Source organism: Vidua chalybeata, chromosome 17 (genome assembly GCF_026979565.1).
Source record: "Vidua chalybeata isolate OUT-0048 chromosome 17, bVidCha1 merged haplotype, whole genome shotgun sequence".
Lineage (NCBI taxonomy): Eukaryota > Metazoa > Chordata > Aves > Passeriformes > Viduidae > Vidua > Vidua chalybeata.
In genome coordinates this window covers 9,120,237-9,141,444 of record NC_071546.1, presented here as the reverse complement: position 1 = coordinate 9,141,444, position 21,208 = coordinate 9,120,237, and the positions used below count along the sequence as shown (strand labels likewise).

Genomic DNA, 21,208 nt, shown 5'->3' with positions numbered 1-21,208 from the left:
ACCATCCCAGTGCTCCAGCTGTGACCACAGCAGCGCAGGCAGACCTGGACGTGGGGGAGGCCTGGGGGTCCAACCAGCCCCTTCATCTCCTATTCCCAGCTTGGGAGCAACATGGGCCATCATCTGAAATCACCGCTTCGCTCACATCCATAGGTGTGTGAGGAAAAAACACATAATTCCACATAATTCACCCTCACGGGCAGCCTCCCCTCAGCGATAAACCCCGGGGGTCGTTTTTGCAGCCTGGAACCGCACGGAGAGCAGCGCGCCCGCAAGGCTCGCCGTAAAGCTTTATTTCAGCTTTGCTCGGTGGAAACAAATCCTTTAAACTTCTCTCTGGAGCACGCGGAGTTGGATTTAATCGAATGTTTTCGGCGTGCCCGGCCCGCAGCGGGTTAAGCCGCGCGCCCACAATGCCTCGCGCCCTGCAACGTCGGCGGCGCCGGGCGGGACCGGGCCGCGGCCGGGACCGGGATCGGCACCGGGTTCAGAACTGGCACCGGGATCAGGACCGGGACCGAGGCAGGGGCGGCAGTGTTGCTCAAGGTCGTGGTGCGTCTCCGTGGCTCCCCGCGCCGGGGCTCGCCGTGCCGGGGCCGCCCGTGCCCCGCAGCCCAGCCCAGCGCTGAGGTGGCGGCGCTCGGGCCCGGCCCCCGCACTGTCACACAGGACGGTCCCGAGGGCGGGCGAGGTGCGGGTGCCAGGCTGGCGTGGCGGGCAGCAGGCATCACCCTGCCCGCTGTTTCAGCTATTTCTGCGTTATTTTCTTGCCTAGAAAGCAGAGGCCGGAGGGCTCGGCGGAACCCGGCCATGTTCTGAGGGAGGCTGCAGGACGCCGCTGGGATCGGGGTACCGCAGGTGTGCCTGAAGGAATCGCCCTTCTCTCGGCCCTGCGAGGCGCTGGGTGAGGCGGGTGAGTGTGAAACTGCTCGGCTTTAAAAGTATGCACCGGTCTTTGATGTATTTGCGAAGGAGAACCGTGCCAGCTCCATGGAGATGGGCGCTTTGTGAGATTGCTACGGTTTCTTCAGCCTCTGTGCCTTTCTGCACTGGTGGGACTCACAGGGAGCCTTCAGCACCATGAAGTCACCAGGCCACGTCACCCGCTGACTCTTCGTGTGCTGAATTGCAAAGCCCTTTACGGGTTGGCTCGGAATTTGTTGCTCTATCAGAGGAGCAAGGTCCTACCATGTATTATTTCCACTTCTAGTCCACTTCTTTTTGCTTGTTTAGCAAACTAAAGATTTCATTATCAGAAAACTCATATGGTGAACATCTAGTTTTTGCTCTGGGAGCAGATTGTTTGGGAAATAAGAGTGTGAGATTTGTTTGAGTGAAGCTGTTTCTTTCAACTTTGGAACCCTTGTCAAAAATATTTATATTCATCAATGGAAACTTACTCTGAAATGAATAATTTTCTTCACTGCTTATGTCTATTTCTATTAGATCAAAACAATGTATATTTCTTTCAGGTGGCTTCTTTCTTCAGTATTTAGCCATGAAACTTAAACAGCACAGGTTTATATACTTAAACAGCACTGGTTATATATCCAGTCAGTTACCAGGGTGCTGTTTTTTGATGCTAATCAATGATAATTTGAACCCTTAAAACTTTGTGAGAAAATCATTAAAAGTAAACTGGGCACCTCTAAAGGTGTTACCTATTAGAAAGCTTAGAACATGACATTTTTACTTTGTCCTTTATTTCCAAATGCTTTGGTGGGGGAGGACAAGATGAAAAGCTGGTGCCTTTAGTTACCTCCTCCTTTTCTTGGATGTCATGGTGTGGGTGTAGCTCTGCCTTCCCACCAGACAGACGTGGGTTGAGCAGGGAGCTTGGTGCATGTGGAATGGGTGTATGTTCAGACTGCAGTTGGCCAAAGTCTTTCAGTTTTTGTTTTAAAAAAGGTAGTTATGGCAGAACCAAAAGCAATTGCTTCCTCTGTCACCTTGGAGCTGGAGATGTGAAACTCATGTATAAGCTCTGGAGGGGGCTGGATATTGGCTGTTGTTTCTGCTTTGTAGACAATTCCTGGCATGTGCAGAGTTGGAGTGGGAAGAGGCTTTCCTGTTCAGCTCCAGCAGTGCTCATCGCCATTGAGGCTGGAAGGCCTCTGCATGTAGACTGCCTCTGTTGGTTATTCTGATTGAAAATCTGTAAAAAAGGAGGAAAAATGGCAAAGGAAGGGTAGAAGTAAAGAGGATTGAACGTCCAGCCAAAGAGAGGAGCTTTGGAAGCTGTCAGTAATGTACAGTAAGATGCTGGGGAAATTAATTCCTGAGGAAGAGATATTTGCATGCAAAGAGCAGGCAGCAATAACGGCAGAGAGGAGGGCCCAGAGGGTGCACTGTTGTCTGTCTGGCTATTCTTGCTGAGTTATTTACTTAATTTCTGTACTGCAGAGGAAGAATTCTACATTATCTCACCAGGGACAGATAGTGGAATTGAAGACAGAGACTGGGAGTCATAGAAATGTGTTTATGGTTGTTATTTAGGACTTGAGCAAATGCATGTAGTGCTGTCTCCCTCCCTGCTCACATGCACATGAGTGAGTTGTGGAAGGTTAAATGTTATTGGAGTGCTATTGGAAAAGGTGTGTTTAATTATATGAGTCTTGACTTGACACACTTTCATTCTCCTGTTCTTAAGGTTACACAATTTTTATTAGATTATTGATAAAAATAACTGTGCTCAGTTTTATTTTAATGTAGGATGACAGGAAGATTTTATTCACCACTGTTTGCAGTGACTTTTGTCACAATTACCTGGTTTTGCCCAGTACAAAGTAATTAAGACTGAAAAGGTGGCACATTCTAAACATCAGTGAAAGCACTTCACCTTAAATTCCACAGAATTAAGCATTTGTCAACAACATATTTACAGAGGAATAAGTGTTTTAGATAAAAAGCAGTGACTTGGGCTACAAGCACCCTCTGCTTTTAGCAGTGGCAGTATGTAGGTACAACACTGAGCTTTTCCTTTCTGAGTCGTTATCTTAGCAGGTGATGCACAGAACTATTCATTGTACTGCTTTGCTTTGGAGATTGAAGTTGATGTCAGTCATACAAATGAAATGTTTCCTTACCTGTAGCATTTTACCTTTTTCAACACCCTTCCTTTATTTATTTAAGATACATCCTTCCTCCATCCCCTAGGGCTGTTGTTTGTAACATTTACCTTCTAAAATGATTGTGAGATTGTTAATTTTATTGATGTTCTAAGGACTTTTGATTATTTGGTCAAACAGCACAGTGAACAGAGAGTTGCCTAAAGGCATTTTTGCCCCTCACACCAGTGTTTGTTGAAAATACCAACCTGCTGCTTTATGCTTTGTATCTTGACTGGCCAGTAAACTTGACATTTAGTAGTTGGTGCTGTTTCTAGTCAGCTTGGTGAATTCTGTCTTTTATTACATCTTAGAAGTTTGTTTTCTGGAGTAGAAATTACAAGATGGAGAGGAAGTAAAAAGGGAGAAAAAGGGAGAATGTTATTTATTTAAAGTTAAATATGATGCTATTAGTTGATAATAAGAATTTGTTTTTTATCTAAATTGCAGCCTTATGCTGCACCCTACACTGTAGTTCTTCAAATCATGAGTACTTTGTGTACTTTGGGTTTTTCCAAGCTGTGTACTGTGTGTAAATCACTTTTTTTTGTCTTAATGTGAATTTTACCCATAGCATGCCACTGCTCCCTGCTGTTTTCTGTGTCATAAAAATTAGAGTGAGATGATGTGGTTTGCCAGCGAGACGTGCCTGTTGAATTACAATACTATTTTGTGTAAAAGGCCCAAGAATTGCCTTAATTTCTTAGAATTCAGTTGACAACCAAACTCAATATTTCTGGAAAATTACAAATTCTTGTGTCATCTAGTAAAGGGCTCTTTTAGCAATGTGTTCTGCACTCCGAAGTGTAAGAGTTTCTGCTATTTTTTGGCATAGGTCTGATGAGTTGTGTGCATGTGAAGTCGTGGATGTTAGGAAGTGCTTTCAGGGAGGGCAGTGGATGCAGGGAGCAGCATCCAGTAGAGTCTGTTTTGATACCACTTGTGACATCGAAGAATTCCTGTGTTTATCACCCCCCGCCCACTTTTCAGCCATGACTGAATTACACCTTTCCACTGATGGATTTAAGATGACTAAATCCCCCCAAAAGTGCAAAGTGAATGGAAAAATAAGGTTGTGGGGTTTATGGTGGTTTGGTTTGTGTGTTTTTCCTCTGCAGCTGGTTGTGAGTCAGTGGTTTAGATTCCAGGCTCTTTGTAACTAGCTGTGCTTGTGAGGTGCTGAGCGTCCTGCCAACATCAAATCCATAATCATGACTTGCTTTCTTTTTCTCCCTTTGCAGAATCATGGCAAGTCCAAGAACAAGGAAAGTCCTCAAGGAAGTCAGAGCACAAGATGAGAACAATGTGAGAAAATTATGATGTTTAGATCAGTTTTGTAGAATTGAATTTGCTTTTTACCTTCTCCAAATGTACACTGGGGTCTGCTACAGCTGCTGTTGTCTTTGTGCTGTGGCTCACTAATGTTAACATAGAAATTTGGATATCTTGTGTATGCATTACAATACTTCGCTGCATATTTGGCACAAATATTTCAGAAGTTCTAGTAAGGCTGGAACCCCTGGGTCTTTTCAACAGGTGGTGTCTGGGGCACAAATTAAAGTGGTCCATTTCAAGTAGCTTGATTATACCTTAAATGTGATAGTCCATGGAAAGATTCCGTTTTATTTATATCAATACATAAAATCTTGAGTGGTGAATCTGATCATATAACGGAAATTGTAGCACTGTATGAACAGTAAAGCTATTTCTAAAGAAAAAATTCTGTTTAGATCTGCTACCATTTACTGCCAAACTGTAGCGTGACTGAAAATATGTTCCAAACTTTAAATATTGCATTTTTATTTTGCCAAGGAAACCTCAAGAATTCAGTTTGGTTACTTTCAAGGCATTGCAATTGAAATAAAAATGAATTCTTTGCAATGTAGTTTCCATTTGCTTGTCTGTATTTCCTCATTGTTTTTTTTTTTGTAGTTGGTGCAGTAATTTTTATAATCCAAGCAGCATGAATAAATACCTGAAGGAAGTTTATGGTATCAGGGAAGTGTTTCCAAACACTAAGAACCCTTCCTTCTGAAATTATTTTTGATGTGTGATGTTGTCATGATTTGCCTTTTTGAGCTGTGAAAACTTCCCATGGACAGTGATGACAGATTGCAGAAATAACTGTTTTTCACTCACAGGTCTGTTTTGAATGTGGTGCATTTAACCCCCAGTGGGTGAGTGTGACCTATGGAATTTGGATCTGTCTGGAGTGCTCAGGAAAACACCGAGGCTTGGGAGTTCACCTCAGGTCAGCCTTTCCAACAGACATGGGACTGAATTGCATTACCTCAGGGTTCATTATGGCTGTGAACAGCATGTGTTGGTTTGGAATGTATAGAATGTCTCAAATCCAACATTTTGTTGGCAGTTTTGCTTCGTGCTTCTCTCTGAAGTGGGCTTTGCTCTCTGTGCCTTGTCTGTAACTAGTTGGGTATAAAACTAGTCTAAGAAACAGCTTTATTCTGTTTAGGAGATTTCTTTTTTCTTTGTAATATAAGTGATAGTTTTTGTTGTTTTCCAAGAATTGTGCTCAGCTGAGATGGAAGTCTATGGAATAAGAACTGTTATGGGTTTTGGAGACTCACAGTGTGTATGTAATAGGGTCAAAGCAGGGAACAGTTACTCAAATGAGGAAGGGAGAGGAAGTCCAGGAGGGAAATCACCAAAGCAAGGAGGCCATTCAGAAGTACATTCTTTGCTTTTCCAGGGGTGATTTGAAGCTCATTAGTGAGTAGAAGTTGCACAGGAAAGGAGCATTTTGAACTGTTCTGTATGTGGCATGGAAGAAAAGATGAAATTTCTGAGATGAGGACATAGAATCGCCAAGTTTGGAAAAGACCTCTAAGATCATCGAGTCCAACTGTCAAAATACATAATAGACAGAAAAAGAAAATTGCAGAGTGAAGTATGGGAAAAGTTTCTGTTACATAGTGGGCTAGATTAATTTCTGGACTTCGAAGGAACTGCTTTTTCAGTCACTTGCCTTCTGTTGACTGTCTCCTTTAAATGCCAATAAGTGACATGATTTTGGCTTATTTCAGTGAGGATCTGCCCACCTTCTTAAGATGATCTGTCTTTCTGTACTTGGAGAGTGTTCTCCAACATGTTTATACTCTCAACTTTTGAGATGGGTTGTAATAAGCTTTTTTTAATCACTGTTGATACAGCATGAAATTATAACAAGCTGTGATCTAATTTTATTTTTTTTAAACCTGCTTTTCAGTTTTGTGCGTTCTGTAACCATGGACAAGTGGAAGGATATTGAGCTGGAGAAAATGAAAGCGGGAGGTAACAGCAAATTCCGACAGTTCTTGGAGTCTCAAGATGATTATGATCCATGCTGGACAATGCAAGAGAAATACAACAGCAAAGCTGCAGCTCTGTTTAGAGACCAGGTAAGCTCAGTTTTAGGTGAGTCCTCACCCCTATGATCTGAAAATATCAAAGTGCTTTGTAAACTCTTGGTTCTGAAAGGAGGGAAAGTTGTAGTTTTTTGAACCTTTGTAGTGGTTCCTGAAAGGGTAAATGTGAGAGAGTGAAATCCTGGAAGAGTTTATATAAAGCTGAATGAGTTCATGGCTCAGGTATTTGGCAGAAGAGAAGAGGAATGTTGTCCTACCTGGGAGATAAGGTGGGGTTAGAAAAGAGTGTCTTGGGCAGGCAGGAGCTTTTCTGGACTAACTTCCTTATTTCGAGTAACTCTTCCTAATTTAGCCCAAGGGTATCCCAAGGGTCTGGTACCTCAGAGCTGGCAGTCCAGGACTGCCCTCTTGGGACCCTAAAGGTCTTAGAGTGCTTCTTCCCAAGTCTTGTAAGAGTTTTCTATTGAAATTTTCATTTCTGCATTTAGCTGAGGTAGCTCCAATTTTCAGTGCTGCAGTTTGTTGCGGCTGTTTGGTCAGTGGAGCTATCTCAGTCCTCAGTTCACTCCAGTTCACTACTTCAGCTGTACATTTCTATCCAAAGTGATTTTTGATAAATCTTTAGTGTATGTAGTAACATACAACAATAATGTAGTTCTGTTCCTCCATTACTCTGTGATTAGTCCTTACATCTCTTCATTAATCCAGTCTTTCCTCTTCAAACCAAACCTACCTCTTTGAGGAAATTGTCTAATTTTCTATTTCGGTTGCCTGAAATAAAACCAGGGTTCAATTCAACATCACAACCTGGGAGTCAAAAAAAATTGGTTTCTTGTGAAAAAAAATTTAAGTGATCCATCAGCAAATTGGAAAAAATGATTTGTCCTTGTGTTACAGAATCATTTTTAATTTGTATGAAATCTCTGACTTGGCATTCTTGACTATTCTGCCTCATGTAGGTAGCTACAGTAGCTGAAGGCAAGGAATGGTCCATTGAAACTTCTCCTGCCAGGAACTGGACCCCACCTCAGCCTAAAATGTCTCTGTCTTCTGCTCACCGGTACGTGCCCTGTTTAGCTAATGTTGGTACAGATGCAGCATCAGATGCAGACAAAACATCAAAGCCTGATGGTTTCTTGTCTGCTGGGTTTGCCTGTTGGTGCTGCTGTCTGAACAAGCTGAAATTATGGAGTATGAGGTAACAGGAATTTGTTTTTGTAATAATTCTCATCCCCTGCACCTGAGCTTTAAACCATGGCAGAGAGAAGTGAGCGAGAGCAGGGAAGAAGCCATGTTTGTTTTATTCTGACTTGTAATGCACCTGAAATTAGGCATATGTGTCACTCACAGGTAGTGTGTGACATCCTCACCTTAACTGTGGTGCTGTGCCAATTTGGGATTGGATGCCAGGGAAAAAGAATCAGACTTTTCCCTTCTGCTGCTAATTACCAGGGGAACATTAAAGCTTTCTACCACAGCAATTCTGTTGTTCTGCTTTTGCATGTGGTGTTTGTTACTCTGTGCACTAAAGATCCTAGTTAACTGCAAAAGCAGTTGTAAATCAAAGGAACAAGAGCTTCATGTCTTTTAGTGGTTGCATTAGAGTTCCCTTTTTGATAGATGAAATAAATAATCAATTTCTAACCTGTATTATGGTGATATACATCAAGCTGCACTGCTGAGCTGATGGGTTTTGCTTAACATGGCTTTGATTCTTCAATGTTTTATTTCAGTTCTGCTGGACAATCTCAGACTGCAACTGCCTCTTCTGACAAGGCTTTTGAAGACTGGTTAAATGACGATGTCAGCTCCTACCAAGGGTAATGCAATATTTACCGACTTTCTGAGTGCCTCTCTTTCTAGCATAATAAAATGTTTGAAGCATTGAAGAAAAAGTTTGTAACTCCAAATATTATTGTGGTGGGTTCCAAACCAGGGAATTCTGATTGTGTGTTGTACCTTACAGTGATTTGAGTTAAACAGAGGCATTTATTAAGCTTCTCTCATTCCTTTCCTCATTTTCATTTATCACTTTATTAGGATTTACTCAGCTTTCTGATGTCAGTGATTTGTTAAACCTGGAGAATCATTAAGATCACATTAGCTTGCACAGAGGAAATCATATTGTGCTAGGATTCCTCAGTGGATCCTTGGTGTTTTTATGAAGTGAGTAGTTTTGTATTTTGGGTACTGGGTGCTACAGGACTTTCTTTTCCAGGTGCAAAAACAATTGTCATCTTTCCATACTTTTCAGTTCTCATTTAATGTTTTGAATGGCTGCATGCTGATACAGGTATATTCCTTTTCCTGTGGCAGTGGCCAAGAGAACCGCTATGTGGGGTTTGGGAACACAGTAAACCCTCCAAAAAGAGAGGATGACTTCCTGAATAATGCCATGTCCTCGTTGTACTCGGTAAGGAATTGCTTGGAGCTTTCTGAATTACTGTTTTCTTCTGGTTTAGCCCCTGGTATGGGAGAATATGAATGGAGAGGAGAAACTAAAGACTGCAGGTGGATATGGAGAGATGCAGAGGATTGGTTGTATTCTCAAAGAGTGAAGAAGATATGGGTGGACTTTAACAGGCAAAATGGAAAAATTTGAGCAGAACTTAAGAATTACGTCTGGTATCAGTTCATAGAAATAAGTGAGGATACCGCAATGTATTATAAATAATGATCAACAGGGCTGAATGAAAAAAATGTAATTACCTGTAGGGAATAGCTCTAGATCTGTTAACCATATTAGGGATGTTCAGAGGAAGATAACTGAAATGTGTGTTTATGTGGGTGCCAGAAGCCCTGAGCAGTGATGAAAACATTTGAAATACTTGTGACAGGGTGTGAAGAGATAACAGCATATGGCTGAACAGTTGTCGTGATTCAAGTAGAGATAGTGAAAGATGCATTGTTGAAATAAAATGGGAATAAAGTCAGAGGCAGTCAGGGCCATACTGCTGCTTTGATGGGCTGCAAAGTCACAGTGCTGAGCAATATTTGGGGTTTGGAGTCATTTGGAAATACAGTAAGGTATTCTACCAAGGTTAGTGGCCAACAGCCCTCTGTAGAACCTCACTGCCTAAATACTCACACCAGGTTCCGCTGTTTATTTAAAAATAAATAAATAATTTCACTAGAATTTACCAGAGAAAGGTAATGCCTGAGCCTTTGAACAGGTTGATCACTATATTCCAGGTGATCCCACAGGCTGCTTGGTATAGATCAGCTAGATATTTTCTAGGTATCTCACAGATTTTAGGCCAGAGAGTTCAGATCAGAAAGCACTTCTGCAGTGTATTGCAGGTGAGCTAAGACAGCCAAGGAGAGGCAACACCATTGCTGTGAGCCATTCTTTGAGCCCAGGATCTGCCTGAATGTCCTGGCTGGAATGCCCTCGTGTGAGCACAGACACACATTGCAGTGTGTCCTGAAGTCCTTTATTTCTGGGAGGCTGAGTTCCTTGCATGGATCTTCATCCTGGAGAGGAAAACAATTTGTCTTCCACTGCATGGGATGATTTATCCCCACACTTGTAGCCATTTTTAGAAGAGTAACATCTGAAACACTCTGGCTTGTTCAAATTCACACAAATACTGGAAGTTCATCACTATATTTCAGTTAAGTGAGAGGCTCTAATTTTTCTCTCAGTAGCAGGTAGTTCTTATGACTACAGGACAAGCTGTATTAAAGCATTTTGACTTAAGCTGATCTGTTTTTAATGAAAACTTGGTTATTTACTATTACTATTCATATGTAGCTCACAACTTTCTTGCTTTCTTTAAAGGGATGGAGCAGTTTTACAACTGGAGCCAGCAAAATTGCCTCAGCTGCTAAGGAGGGTGTAAGTAAATAAAATGTGGTTTAGTTAGCAGTGGAATGCCAGAGGTGGTGATATGGGTATTCTCTTTTCACTGTGAAATTCTGCCAAAGCTCCATTACCTTGAAGAGGATCATGCAGCATTTCTAAATGCATGTCTTTGAAAGTTTATTCCAGGTAAACCTGCATGTATTTGCTTCTCTTCACAGGCTACCAGGTTTGGATCTCAAGCAAGTCAAAAGGTGATTATAGATTTAGCTCTTTATTCCATCTAATTGTCTTTAAGTGCCATGTGTTTGCCTGCACCAATTGACTTAGATTTAATCATCAGCAGACCAGTGTGCTTTTCCTTCATAGTGCCCAGTAATGTTTAGTTCTAGCTTTTAATTCCATGGGAATTGCAATCAGCTGCAGTGATCAAATTAAGCAAGAGATAAACAGGGATACTCTGCTGTTTTTTCCTGTTGGATGTGTTGGAGAGGCTGCAGAGCTTGCAAACTTAACATACCCCTGGTTTACTTCTGTGAATCTTAAATGTGGTCTAGCTTCAAGTAGTTTTCTTGGTGATACAATACAATGCAAGCCAGCTTCCCATGGCTAAAGCCTAATAAGATGTTACAAGTGTGAACTGCTCGATATTATTAATAAATCAACTTGCTCGTGTATGTTTTAAAAAATACCAATGACAAAAGGATTTCATTTATCAGACTAGGGTTAAAACAGACAGTGAAATCTGATTACACAGAGCTCTGACATATGCAAGATCTGTCTGCAAGGAAAAGTTTTAAATTCAAATGTAAAAATGATAAAAGAATGGGGATTCTTAATTTGCCAAGTTCTGAGTGAGGTGCAGATATTTATAGATGATTCAGGAGTTTTAATTGAACTACAACTTGTGTGTGTGCAGCATTAGCCTGGTTGGCTTCTGATAGGCATAGAAAGTATTGCTCAAAACCAATGTGCAGGTGCTGGTGTTCAGAGAGGTCTATGCACTGGGATATTAATCCTTCAAATGGCCAGACTTGGGGATGTTTGGAACAAAAATGTCTTGTTAAAGCACCCAAACTTCCTACTTCACTGCTTTGAAATATTTACTGTTTGGCTTAAGAAAAACTAAGTTTTTTACAGGTCTTCCTCTTCACTCCCTCTGGCAGTTTTCCTTTTGTAATAAAAGCTGCTCTTTCTTTAGTATTATTAATAACTAATATTAAGCTTAAAAGCTCATCACATCTACTGACAAGGACTACAGCAACATGATGCTCTACAGTCTAAGCTGTGTTACTGAAGGCTAAATTTTGTTCCTGAAACTTCTGACCCTTTGCAGAATAGATTTAACTCATTTTTCATGCACTGCATTGGTTGAAAGTGTATGTGGGGGCCCAGTGACCAAACACATTTCACTGTTTCTCTTGTCAGTAGATGTTAAAAGTTGAAAAAGGTTCATGATACTTAACTTGCCTGAAAAAATGCTGCCAATTTTTTGCTAAAAGCTGCTTCTGCCTTCCTTGCTCTTTTCTCTTTTGCTCTCTGGGTAAAGTTTTGGGGCTACAAGCAGCAGCCAGAGCCGGTAACACCCTCACATCTGTTCTTGTGCATGGACTCCTTGTCTGTTGGTGCTGAATATGTGCATTTGCTCCTGAGCTGTCTTTTCTTTCTCTGCCTTACATCAAACCTGTTTAGAATAATGTTGTGTGCATTGTATGGTAACATTTCTGCAAACCTAATTAAAATTTGTGAAGTTGGATAGAGATACCCAAGCTGTGCACTGTTTGAAAATTGACTGTGCTGCTGTCCACGCTCTGATGATTTCAGGATTTCTGTTTGCATGTCTGCCCCAGGAATGTGCCAAGAGCAGGGTGTTGCTGGAAGGCAGACACTTGAATGAGATGTTTGTTATTGTGGTTAGAGTGCTGTCCTAAATTCAGCAATAGGAAGGAAAGGTGAAGTGATTTAGATGAAAATACAGTTGTAGCCAAATTTTTCCATTTCACATTTACAAAATTATGTGGCTGAGTAAGAGATCAGATAAGAATTCTTCCTAATTCTAGCAGTGACTCCACTTGGACACCTGAACTGTAAGTCTGGGTGTGTTACACTCTTTATTATCAAACAAACACTTTGCTGGTTTCAGTAGAGTCCAGAGGGCTTTTTAAAGGTGAGAACACACCCTTCTTGTTTTTCTTAAGCACTTTGTAGCCTCACTTCCAAAGGTAGCAAGCCCTTTGTGATTTGCATTCATGTTTCTCACTAGGTGGAAGTGGGATTTCCTTTTGCCTTTGCTTCTCAAAGAATTTTTATCCTGTAAGGAGTAGAAGTACTGGAGCTAATGGCTGGGAAAAGGGGAGATCCTGGGAATGCAGTGGCTTAAGGAAAGGCTTCTTAGACACCTGGGAGTCTGTGGAGGAAAGATGTTGAAGGTGCTCCATTCCCAGGAAGAACATGAGTGAAGGCTCACACCCTGACCAATGGTAGTAATCAAATATGAACCCTTAGGAAATGAAACTTCAGCACCTGGCATATTGGCCCTTTTGGATTAATCAGGATAATTCTGGAGGCACTCAGTATGATATGGCAATTCTGAAGAAAGTTTAAATCTGTCAAAGGCTTATTATAGTAGTAGACAAGGAATGATTTCAAGCTCTTCTAAACCTGCTGTCCTTGTCAGCTTTGCCTTAGGAAAGTAATTTTGTGACTTGGACCATGGGCTTACATTTTTGTAAGCTGCCTCTGAAGTACGATATCCTTGTGCATCTTGTTCTGGATTGCAACAGATTTCTGCAGTTCATTGTTTTTTTCTCCCTGCAAACCTGGAGCTTTAAAGAAAATAACAAATCTTCTGTCACAGCTTTAGCTCTTGTGTACTGCTCAGAAACACTTGGGCTTTTACTAACAGATGATAATTGGAACACTACAAGACAGAGAAATTGGAGGAAAATCAGCCAAAAAGATCTAATTCTAGGAGTAATTTAATTAGTATGGAAAAACAAGGGGGGGATGAAGATAGTTCTTCCAAATATTCAGCTGCAGGCATTAGCAAGGGGCCCATCGTCAAAACTGTTGCTGGTTGCACCATTGCTTCAGCTTCCAGTGCAAGGTCAGACTTTGCTTGGGCTCTGGGCATCTATTGCCATGTGTATCTGATTTTAATTTATTGTCTTTTAGTTTCTCCTGCAGCACTTTGCTGTGTGTGCTTTTCAGCTCATTCTGCTTGTATGAATCAAAGCTAAAGGCTTCTTGTGTTTTTGGAGATACTGCTGAGAAATGAGCCTGCAGAAGTTGTTTGCTGTGGGTTTTAATTGGTTTTTTTTTTTTTTTTTTAAGAAAATATAACTGACTTTGTTTTTGTTTTGCTTTTAAATAGGCTTCAGAGTTAGGTCAGACATTAAATGAAAATGTTCTCAAACCTGCACAGGAAAAGGTAACTTTGGATCTAGTAAATGACTTGCAGAAAAATGCTTGTACTCACTCAGGGACTGGTTGATTCCTGCTGCCACAGCTGCCCAGGTTCTCAGGGGGCCTTTTTGTAAAAGGGAGACATCAAACAACTCCAAGTTAGGCTGTTATCAGAGAAATGATAATGAGGGTAAATTCCCTCCACCTTCCTTTCTCATGTCCACCAGAGTCTGTCACATTCTCTCTTGTTAGACACCATTTTATAGATTTTGTGCTTTCAGTAATGGCAGATGGAACAAGGGGAAAATGCACCCTCAATGGATATAAAATCAGTTGTTTTAATATATATATATATATATTTATATCCATTAGTAGTTGTATCTTGGAGTGTTAAGTTCCTAGTGTTTTACCTACCTGCCAGCTTTATTTTAATTCAGTCAAACATCTTTGAGCCATTTGAAAAGAATGTTTTAATCATATTGCAAACTAATTCCTCTTCCATTACCTTTATTAATTTACCATTCTTTACATGGCATTTCAAACCACAGGAGAAGACTCTAATTGGTGTTCTATTCCCCAGGATTATCCACAGCTTATTTTAGAGAGCTTAGATGCATTATTTCCAGAGTTATTTTTTAGGGTGCATTTCCTTGAGCTGATTTTTATTTTGTAGGACAATTTAATGAGAAATTATGTGTTTAGTGTTTAAGAAAAAAGAGATGAATTTCCCTTAGGATGTTGTGCTGTTAGTCCTAAATAAGTGTTACTTTATGAAATAAGTATTCTCTATATAGTTATACAAAGTCACTTGCTTTGGAACAGCTGCCATTTATTAAGTGGTGAAAGGTACCTGTTGTATTGTGTTCCACCAAAATTCAAAGCCCTTTTAATATTTAAATAAGCATCTATAAAAGATAGAGAATAAAAGGGACTTGCTACATTTCTAAGCATAGCCTTTTTATGCAGTGGAATATATTGATAAAGCTTCATGTTTGCAGATGTTTTTTGTACTTGTGTTTTATTGTTCAGCAGTAGTGTAATGATACCTGAACCATGTTTAAATGATACCTTTCTCAAACTGGGTGTGATACCTTCCTCAAACTGGGTTTTAGTCACAGAAAATTCCCATGAACTCAAAGGACTGAAATTCACTCCACTATAGATTAACAGACTTCATATATAATTTTCTTAACTTACTTAGTTTTGACTTAAATCTGTTTCGATTCAGTTTGGGGTTGGGTTTCTTGACATTTTAGCTGTTAAGCACAAATGAGCTTGTCTGAAGGTTTCAGTAATACTTTGTTTTATGACTAATTACCAATACTTTGGTCCACATAGGTGAAAGAGGGGAAAATATTTGAGGAGGTCACCACGGGGGTATCGCAGTTGGCCAGCAAGGTATGAGGTGGCCTGCCTGGCTTTAAGGAGGCCAAATTAGTCAAGCCAGTCTCCATATTCTTATAAAAATAACACAAAACCCCAGTGCAGCTTTGGTCTATGCTTGTGTTGAATAGAGACATTTGGAAAGTGGAATTTTCAGCAGGCAGCACTTCTGCTGGGGTGTTTAAAGCTGCACAGGCATGGTGGTGTCCTCTTAATAATTTGAATGAGGACAATGGGTGGTTATAAACAGCAAAGAAAATGTGTGAGGGAATATGGAGACAGCTTGTGTTCCACTGGTACAGTAAAACCTGCTAATGCTCTGCACCTTTCTCCTTTGCCTTCCGCTGCTCTCGGTGACGTGGTAAGTGCTGTCTGAGGCTGCCAAGCACAGAAATCCTGCACTAACTAACACCTGCTGGGATAACATTTGCATGGTGTTACCCAGGAGTGTGTGTCTTCTAGCACTGGGAAACTCAGCACTGGAAACTCTCCCATAGGCCAGCTCAGTGTCTTAGGTTTTGGTACTGTTTGAATAAAATAAAATAAATTGTGTTACCTGTTGTGTTTAGAGCCTGGAAACTCTCAGGCTGAATTCTGGGATCCATCCTCCCTGTCTCTAGCTCAGAATAGTACTTTTCACAGTGTCACTTCAGAAGTTGTATTTCTAATCCAATTCTAGGACTCAACTTTTGGCCTGTTTTATGTGGGTAGTGAAATAATGCTGAAACAGAGTGAAAATAGCTGTGTAGACCAGTAGAAATAGAAATGCAAGTTACATTAATCATAAAACATCAGTGCTTTCATTAAGTTTAATTTTATGTAAGGACTAATTCCAGTACTTTTGTCAAGGAAGTCTAGGAGAGAATTCAAAAGATGTTGCAACAATGGGTGAAAAAGCTAAACCTGACCTGCTTCCCACCTCTTCCAGCTGCACAGTGCTGTCAAATGTATGTTCTTTACATCCACCACGTAACTGCCCATCAAAAACATTATTGAGCTCTGAGTTAAATGTGTTTAGTTTATGGGAACAAGTGGAGGAATTCGTTCTGGCTTTTGCTGTTGGACTTGGCAGAGGTGTTGGTTCAGTCCAAATGAATGGAGTGTCTTTTTTTTTCTCTAGGTTCAGGGAGTTGGGAGTAAGGGATGGAGAGATGTCACCACTTTCTTTTCAGGCAAAGCAGATGATAATTCTGACAGGTAATATTTTGTTCTTGCTTCCTATCTCTTTGAAAACATAATTATATCTCCTGTACATTCTCTGTAGTATAGTAGTGAAAGGTAATTTTTCAATATTAAGAACTTATTCTGTCTCTGCTGATAGTCCTCCTCTATGTAATAGGGAGGAATTCAATATAACTTTGTTTATAACTGTTTTTAAACTGAGAACAAAGCAGTGCACATATTTTGGTTTAAAACTTACTCCAAATGCACATTCCCTTTCCTTGGGCCTGTTAAATCTCTTAACAAAAATCTGTGAATTAGACAACAAGCTTATGTCATTTGGAGCAATATTTAATTATTCCTTTATCATCAGGGTTTTTTTTAAGCAAAGAGCAGTAGAATGATGGCTTTCTTTGGGGTCATTTATTTTTACTGTTATGTTTGGCATAACTAATTTATTTCTACCTTCCTTTCCCCCTCACCCCCAAAAGACCAGCTGAGGGAGACAGCTACCAGAACAGTGGAGGGGAGGGCTACCAGAACAATGCTGTAGATCAAAGCTTCTGGGAGACCTTTGGCAACTCAGATGCACCAAAAGCTCATAAATCTCCAAGCAGTGAGAGCTGGACCTATGTGGACAATTCCACAGAGAAGAAGAGCTCGGATAGCTGGGACGTGTGGGGCTCGGGAACGGTTTCCAACAAGAACAGTAACAGCGACAGCTGGGAAAACTGGGAGACCAACTGGGAGAACACAGGAGGGGAGAGCAAGACCAGAAAACCTCCTAAGGCAACAAAAAATGCGTGGGATGACTTTTAGAACTGTGTTAACCCTGCTCTGCACAGCTGGGAAAGGGAGGCTGTGCTGGTTGATGGAGGGGAGGAAGTTTTACACACACCTGGAGTATCATGGCTGACCTTTCTGATCTGTTTGTGCTTCCCATTCATTCTCCTTCCTTCTACCCTGGTATAGGGAAAAAAAAGTAGCATTTGAATCTTTTCTTACATAAAGGTGGCTCTCCCTTTTTTAAGGATAGTGATAAGTATATTCTCCTTGCACTATTTGAGCTGGCTACAGCAACTTTCTTAACACAGATGTTGAAGGAAAGAAATCAGTGCAAGGACACTTCCATGGCACAACCTTGCATGTGTAGGTTAATAGGTGTTCATCCGGTCCTCATCTAATTTGAGATTTGGGGTGTTTAATGCAAAGAAAGGACAGGGTGTGACTTGGAAAGACAGCCATTAACTGGGCAAGCTGCAGCTGGATACATCGAGTTCCAATGCCTTATGGATTGCTCTGACTACAGGAGGTCTGGCAATTCAAGATGGTCTTTAACATATTTTTTATTGGAGCTTTGTTTTTAAACATTGTGGCATTATTTTTTTTTTAGTAGTTGAAAGCTTATTTTCCTCCTTTAGAATTCAGAAGGAATCTAGAGCTAGAGAATTATTTGTGTAAATTTACATGTTTGACCTGAGCTCTCAAGGGATATCCAGAATGGCTCTACTTGCCCACATTACTCAATGGATTGAGTTTGCACTCAATTGTAGTTTCTGCTACACAGAAAAGCAAAGCTGTTGTGTTTTCTTTCCTCACCTATGCCCTTGCCCCAGTTTGAGTATTTTATGTACTCTCTTTTTTCCCTTTCTTCATTCTACCTGTGTAGTATTTTATTAATGCTGGTAAAAAAATGAAGTCTTTTTGCTGCTTATGTCCTTCTGGACATGTGTTTGGCAACCTGGCAGTGAAAGAAAAAAATTATAAAGAAGATTCCAGCAAGAAAAAATGGGTGGAAAATACAAGAACATTTAGGAAAAAGCCTGGCAGCAAGCCCCTGTCAAGATGAGTAGATGTCTGGATTTAATAGTAAAATTTAATTTAAACAGATGTTTTCCAAATGATTCTGTAGTATGTCAAGCTGTATCTCTGTTTCTGTCATATATTTCTCCACATTTTTTCCTGGATCTTGTTAAAGAAACACTATTTTGGAAACACGAGAAACTCTTGGTCAGCATTAAGGACTGAATCAGGAGATTCAGTATGTGTCAGTTTTGACCCAAGAAAGTGCTTTGCATGACACGAACCATGACTTCTAGAGAAGAATTGTGACTTCTAACAGCAAAGGTATCATAGGTATCCCATTTTATTTTGGGGGGTGGGTTGTGAATGTACCCTCAGCACGAAAACAATCAGCTCACTTGAAAACTCAAATCATGATGTTCTCTGTGGTCTGCTTTTCCAGCATGGAGTTCTTTCTGTGAACCTTGTAGATCCTATTACTTACCTAAAAAGCCTTTTCTTTTAAAACCTGATTAATTTGTTCAAGAACCAACTGAAGGTGTCAAAGTTATCTTAAATTACACTTCACTTCCTTTATTCCTCACAGAGGTTTTTGAGCAGATAGTAATATCAACAGTTTTTAAAGGAAAGAAAATTAATTTCCTCATAATTAGCAGATTTTAAAGGCTTAAGTCTGAGTAGAAGTAGCTCTGTTTACAGCCTGAGTCTGTATTTCTATTCCTAGGATCTTTCAGATGGTGAACAGAATATGTTTCCAGTCTTCTCTCACCGTGTTCTGTGAGAGTTGGGATTTCTTTTTTCCCCCTTGCCTCTCCTGAGTGTGGTCTGAAGCTCGTGGTCTCTGAGCCTCTGCAGCAGGACCCAGAGCTGCTCAGACCCAAGTGCTGCTCCAGGCTGAGCCATTCCCAAGGTGTCCCTGCTGTCACAGACCCTGTGGAAGTGCCAAAGGCACGAGAGCTCTCTGTTTGCAGTGCTGTTCATGGTACCATTGGCACCAGTTCACAGCCAGACTAAAACAAGGATTTTTTTGTACTTTTTCTCCAGTTCCAAGTATAACTTTGTCATAGCATGTCAAACATAACTTTGTTTTTTTTATGCTTACACCTCTGTTGCCTCCTTGTCAATGTGTCTGCTGCCCAGTCTGAAGCTGATTCAGTTTCTTCTGTGCAAGTTTATTACAGTTTCTCTTTCATAAACCTCTTGAAATGGCTTGTAGCAGGAGAATCTTTATTTCAGTCCACTCAATCACTGGTATTGTGCTGTGTGTGTGCACGTCCTCCTCAGCTGTGAACTTTGCCTGGGACAGAAGTGGTTTATTTATGTATCACTTGCAGCCACACTTGGCATGAGCCATTTGTTTGTTCTTTTGATTGGATTTTTGTAGCTTTTGAAACTTTTATCTTGTAAATCAAACAGCCAGAGCCCTGCTCAAGCAGAAGTTTTGGGTAAGGATTTTTCCTCCAGTTGAGACAGGGACAGAACAGTTGCCATCTCTCTCTGCAGTGTTGTAGGGAAGCAACTGACAGAAAGATGTTAGTGGAAGATCCAAATAAACCAATATAATAGCAGAAGGTGTAACTGCAGGCACAAAACCAGTGTGCCAGCTGGTCAGTTTGATGGGCAAATGGGCATTTTTTAATGACTTTTTTGAGCCTGAATGTGTGATCATGCCTTCCAGAGGAGTGGATGAAACGAAGGTATTTTCTTTTTTTTGCACACCCACTGTTTTATTGAATTTTACTTTTTGTCAGAGTAGGTGGCTGGGAGGTTTCTGCACTGTGAAGAAAATCCCATCAAGTTGCATGTGCGGAGCAAGTGTTTCTGAATCAGAATTTTTTATTTTTTAATTCCTCCTCCTCGCCCCAAATCCTCCCCTTTTGGCCTGATGAGGAGCAGAGGCATTGAGTGCAGGCTGCTGGAGCTGAGGCTGCCTGGCTGAGTGAGGCTCCAGCCATGAATCAGCGTGTGCTGTGGCAGGGCTGTGCTGTCACCGTGGGCTCTGCCTGTGCAGGGGTGACCAGGGCTCTGCTCCCCTTTCATCCCACTCCCTGAGTCACAGGTTTAAGTCATACAAGCAAACTGCCAGGAGATGTGCAGTAGGTGAAATTGCTGCGTCATTTGAACATTGCAATGGCTGGTTCAAATCTCCTGGTGACCCAAGATTTTATTTCTTTGTATGGCTTCAACTTTGAAAAAAACAGAGCAGCTGGATTCCTGCAGATAGTCTGATACAAGAAAAATGTCAAGAAACCAAACTAAGTGCCACTTGCAAAACAGTGAAAGTCTTGGAGAATGTTCCCAAACATAATCCTGGGAGTTGGTGATTATTTTAAAATGTTTTATTTGTGTATTGAAACCTCTTAATAATTAGTACAATTCAAGAAGTGCTTGGCCAGCTCTCCCTCATGGTTGAGACCTCAAGGATAATGCTGCTGCTTTTATTTTCCAGGCCAGACTGTAACATTCCATGGGTTCATAATGTACTTGTCAGTGTAATGGTCTGTGCAATAATTAACAAGTGTAGATAAAACCTTTGTTTAAACCAGGATACATTTAAAGATACAGTGGTCCTCTTGGGGAGTAGCAGTCTACACAAGTATTTCAGTATTTCTTAGCTTATTCTGGCTGAAATACTAAATTTCAGTGACCCAGGTAAAGGTTTGAGCAATCAGTGATTTAAACAGAAATCAAGAAACATTTCCATGGCCATTATTAAGAGTTTGATCCTAATGGCTGAGTGGCCTCTAGCTGCAGAACCCTCTTTCATTTCCATGCCAGCAGAAACTTGCTCAGTCTGGAGTACTGTATCTTTAATTTTCCTGCAGTGTTTTTTTGTGAAGTTCACAGGAATGGCGATTTCAGTGAACACTATTCATTGTTCTGTAGAGTGGTTCTGGACTTGAACTGCAGTGTCATCTTTTAAAAAGTATTATAATAAAGCAAAGAGATCTGGAGCAGAATGGTGGTCAGCCTTTTTCAAGAGGCTTCAGTTACTTTTCAGCCCAGGTGCTGGTGTCAGGCAAATCCTTCCCTGCCAGTAACAAAGGAGAAAGGAAGCTGCCAATAATTAATAGAGCCAAAAACATCTTTGTATTTCATTGGAGTTTCACAGTCTAACTTCAAACTCTTAGGAGCAGCTTGGAGACATTGTTTGCCTCCTTATTTAAGGAGAACTATAAATA

At 40.8% G+C, this 21,208-nt stretch overlaps 1 protein-coding gene across 8 annotated transcripts; it reads left to right on the top strand.

The window, feature by feature from the left end:
- The first annotated feature begins 291 nt into the window (after positions 1-291).
- On the top strand, positions 292-20,986 carry ARFGAP1 (ADP ribosylation factor GTPase activating protein 1). Of its 8 annotated transcripts, none has more exons than XM_053958290.1 (15): positions 292-546; positions 776-913; positions 4,349-4,412; positions 5,249-5,358; positions 6,334-6,505; positions 7,432-7,532; positions 8,206-8,292; positions 8,789-8,885; positions 10,254-10,310; positions 10,496-10,528; positions 11,824-11,853; positions 13,648-13,704; positions 15,018-15,077; positions 16,183-16,259; positions 16,715-20,986. In XM_053958290.1, exons 3-15 carry the CDS (start codon positions 4,353-4,355, stop codon positions 17,040-17,042), a joined length of 1,269 nt encoding a protein of 422 aa, XP_053814265.1. In that variant the 5' UTR covers positions 292-546; positions 776-913; positions 4,349-4,352; the 3' UTR covers positions 17,043-20,986. The 8 variants fall into 8 exon arrangements, with proteins under 8 accessions (XP_053814265.1, XP_053814264.1, XP_053814266.1 ...); XM_053958289.1 differs by having other exon boundaries at positions 292-552; XM_053958291.1 differs by lacking the exon at positions 11,824-11,853 and having other exon boundaries at positions 293-552.
- The last annotated feature ends 222 nt before the right edge of the window (positions 20,987-21,208 follow it).

What these genes read in the sequence shown, in the direction of transcription:
- ARFGAP1 (XM_053958290.1), top strand. Translation starts at nt 4,353, where the DNA reads ATGGCAAGTCCAAGAACAAGGAAAGTCCTCAAGGAAGTCAGAGCACAA. An exon ending in CAGCTCTGTTTAGAGACCAG is followed by an intron (nt 6,506 to 7,431) that starts GTAAGCTCAGTT and finishes TGCCTCATGTAG; the next exon opens with GTAGCTACAGTAGCTGAAGG. An exon ending in GATCTCAAGCAAGTCAAAAG is followed by an intron (nt 10,529 to 11,823) that starts GTGATTATAGAT and finishes CTCTGGGTAAAG; the next exon opens with TTTTGGGGCTACAAGCAGCA.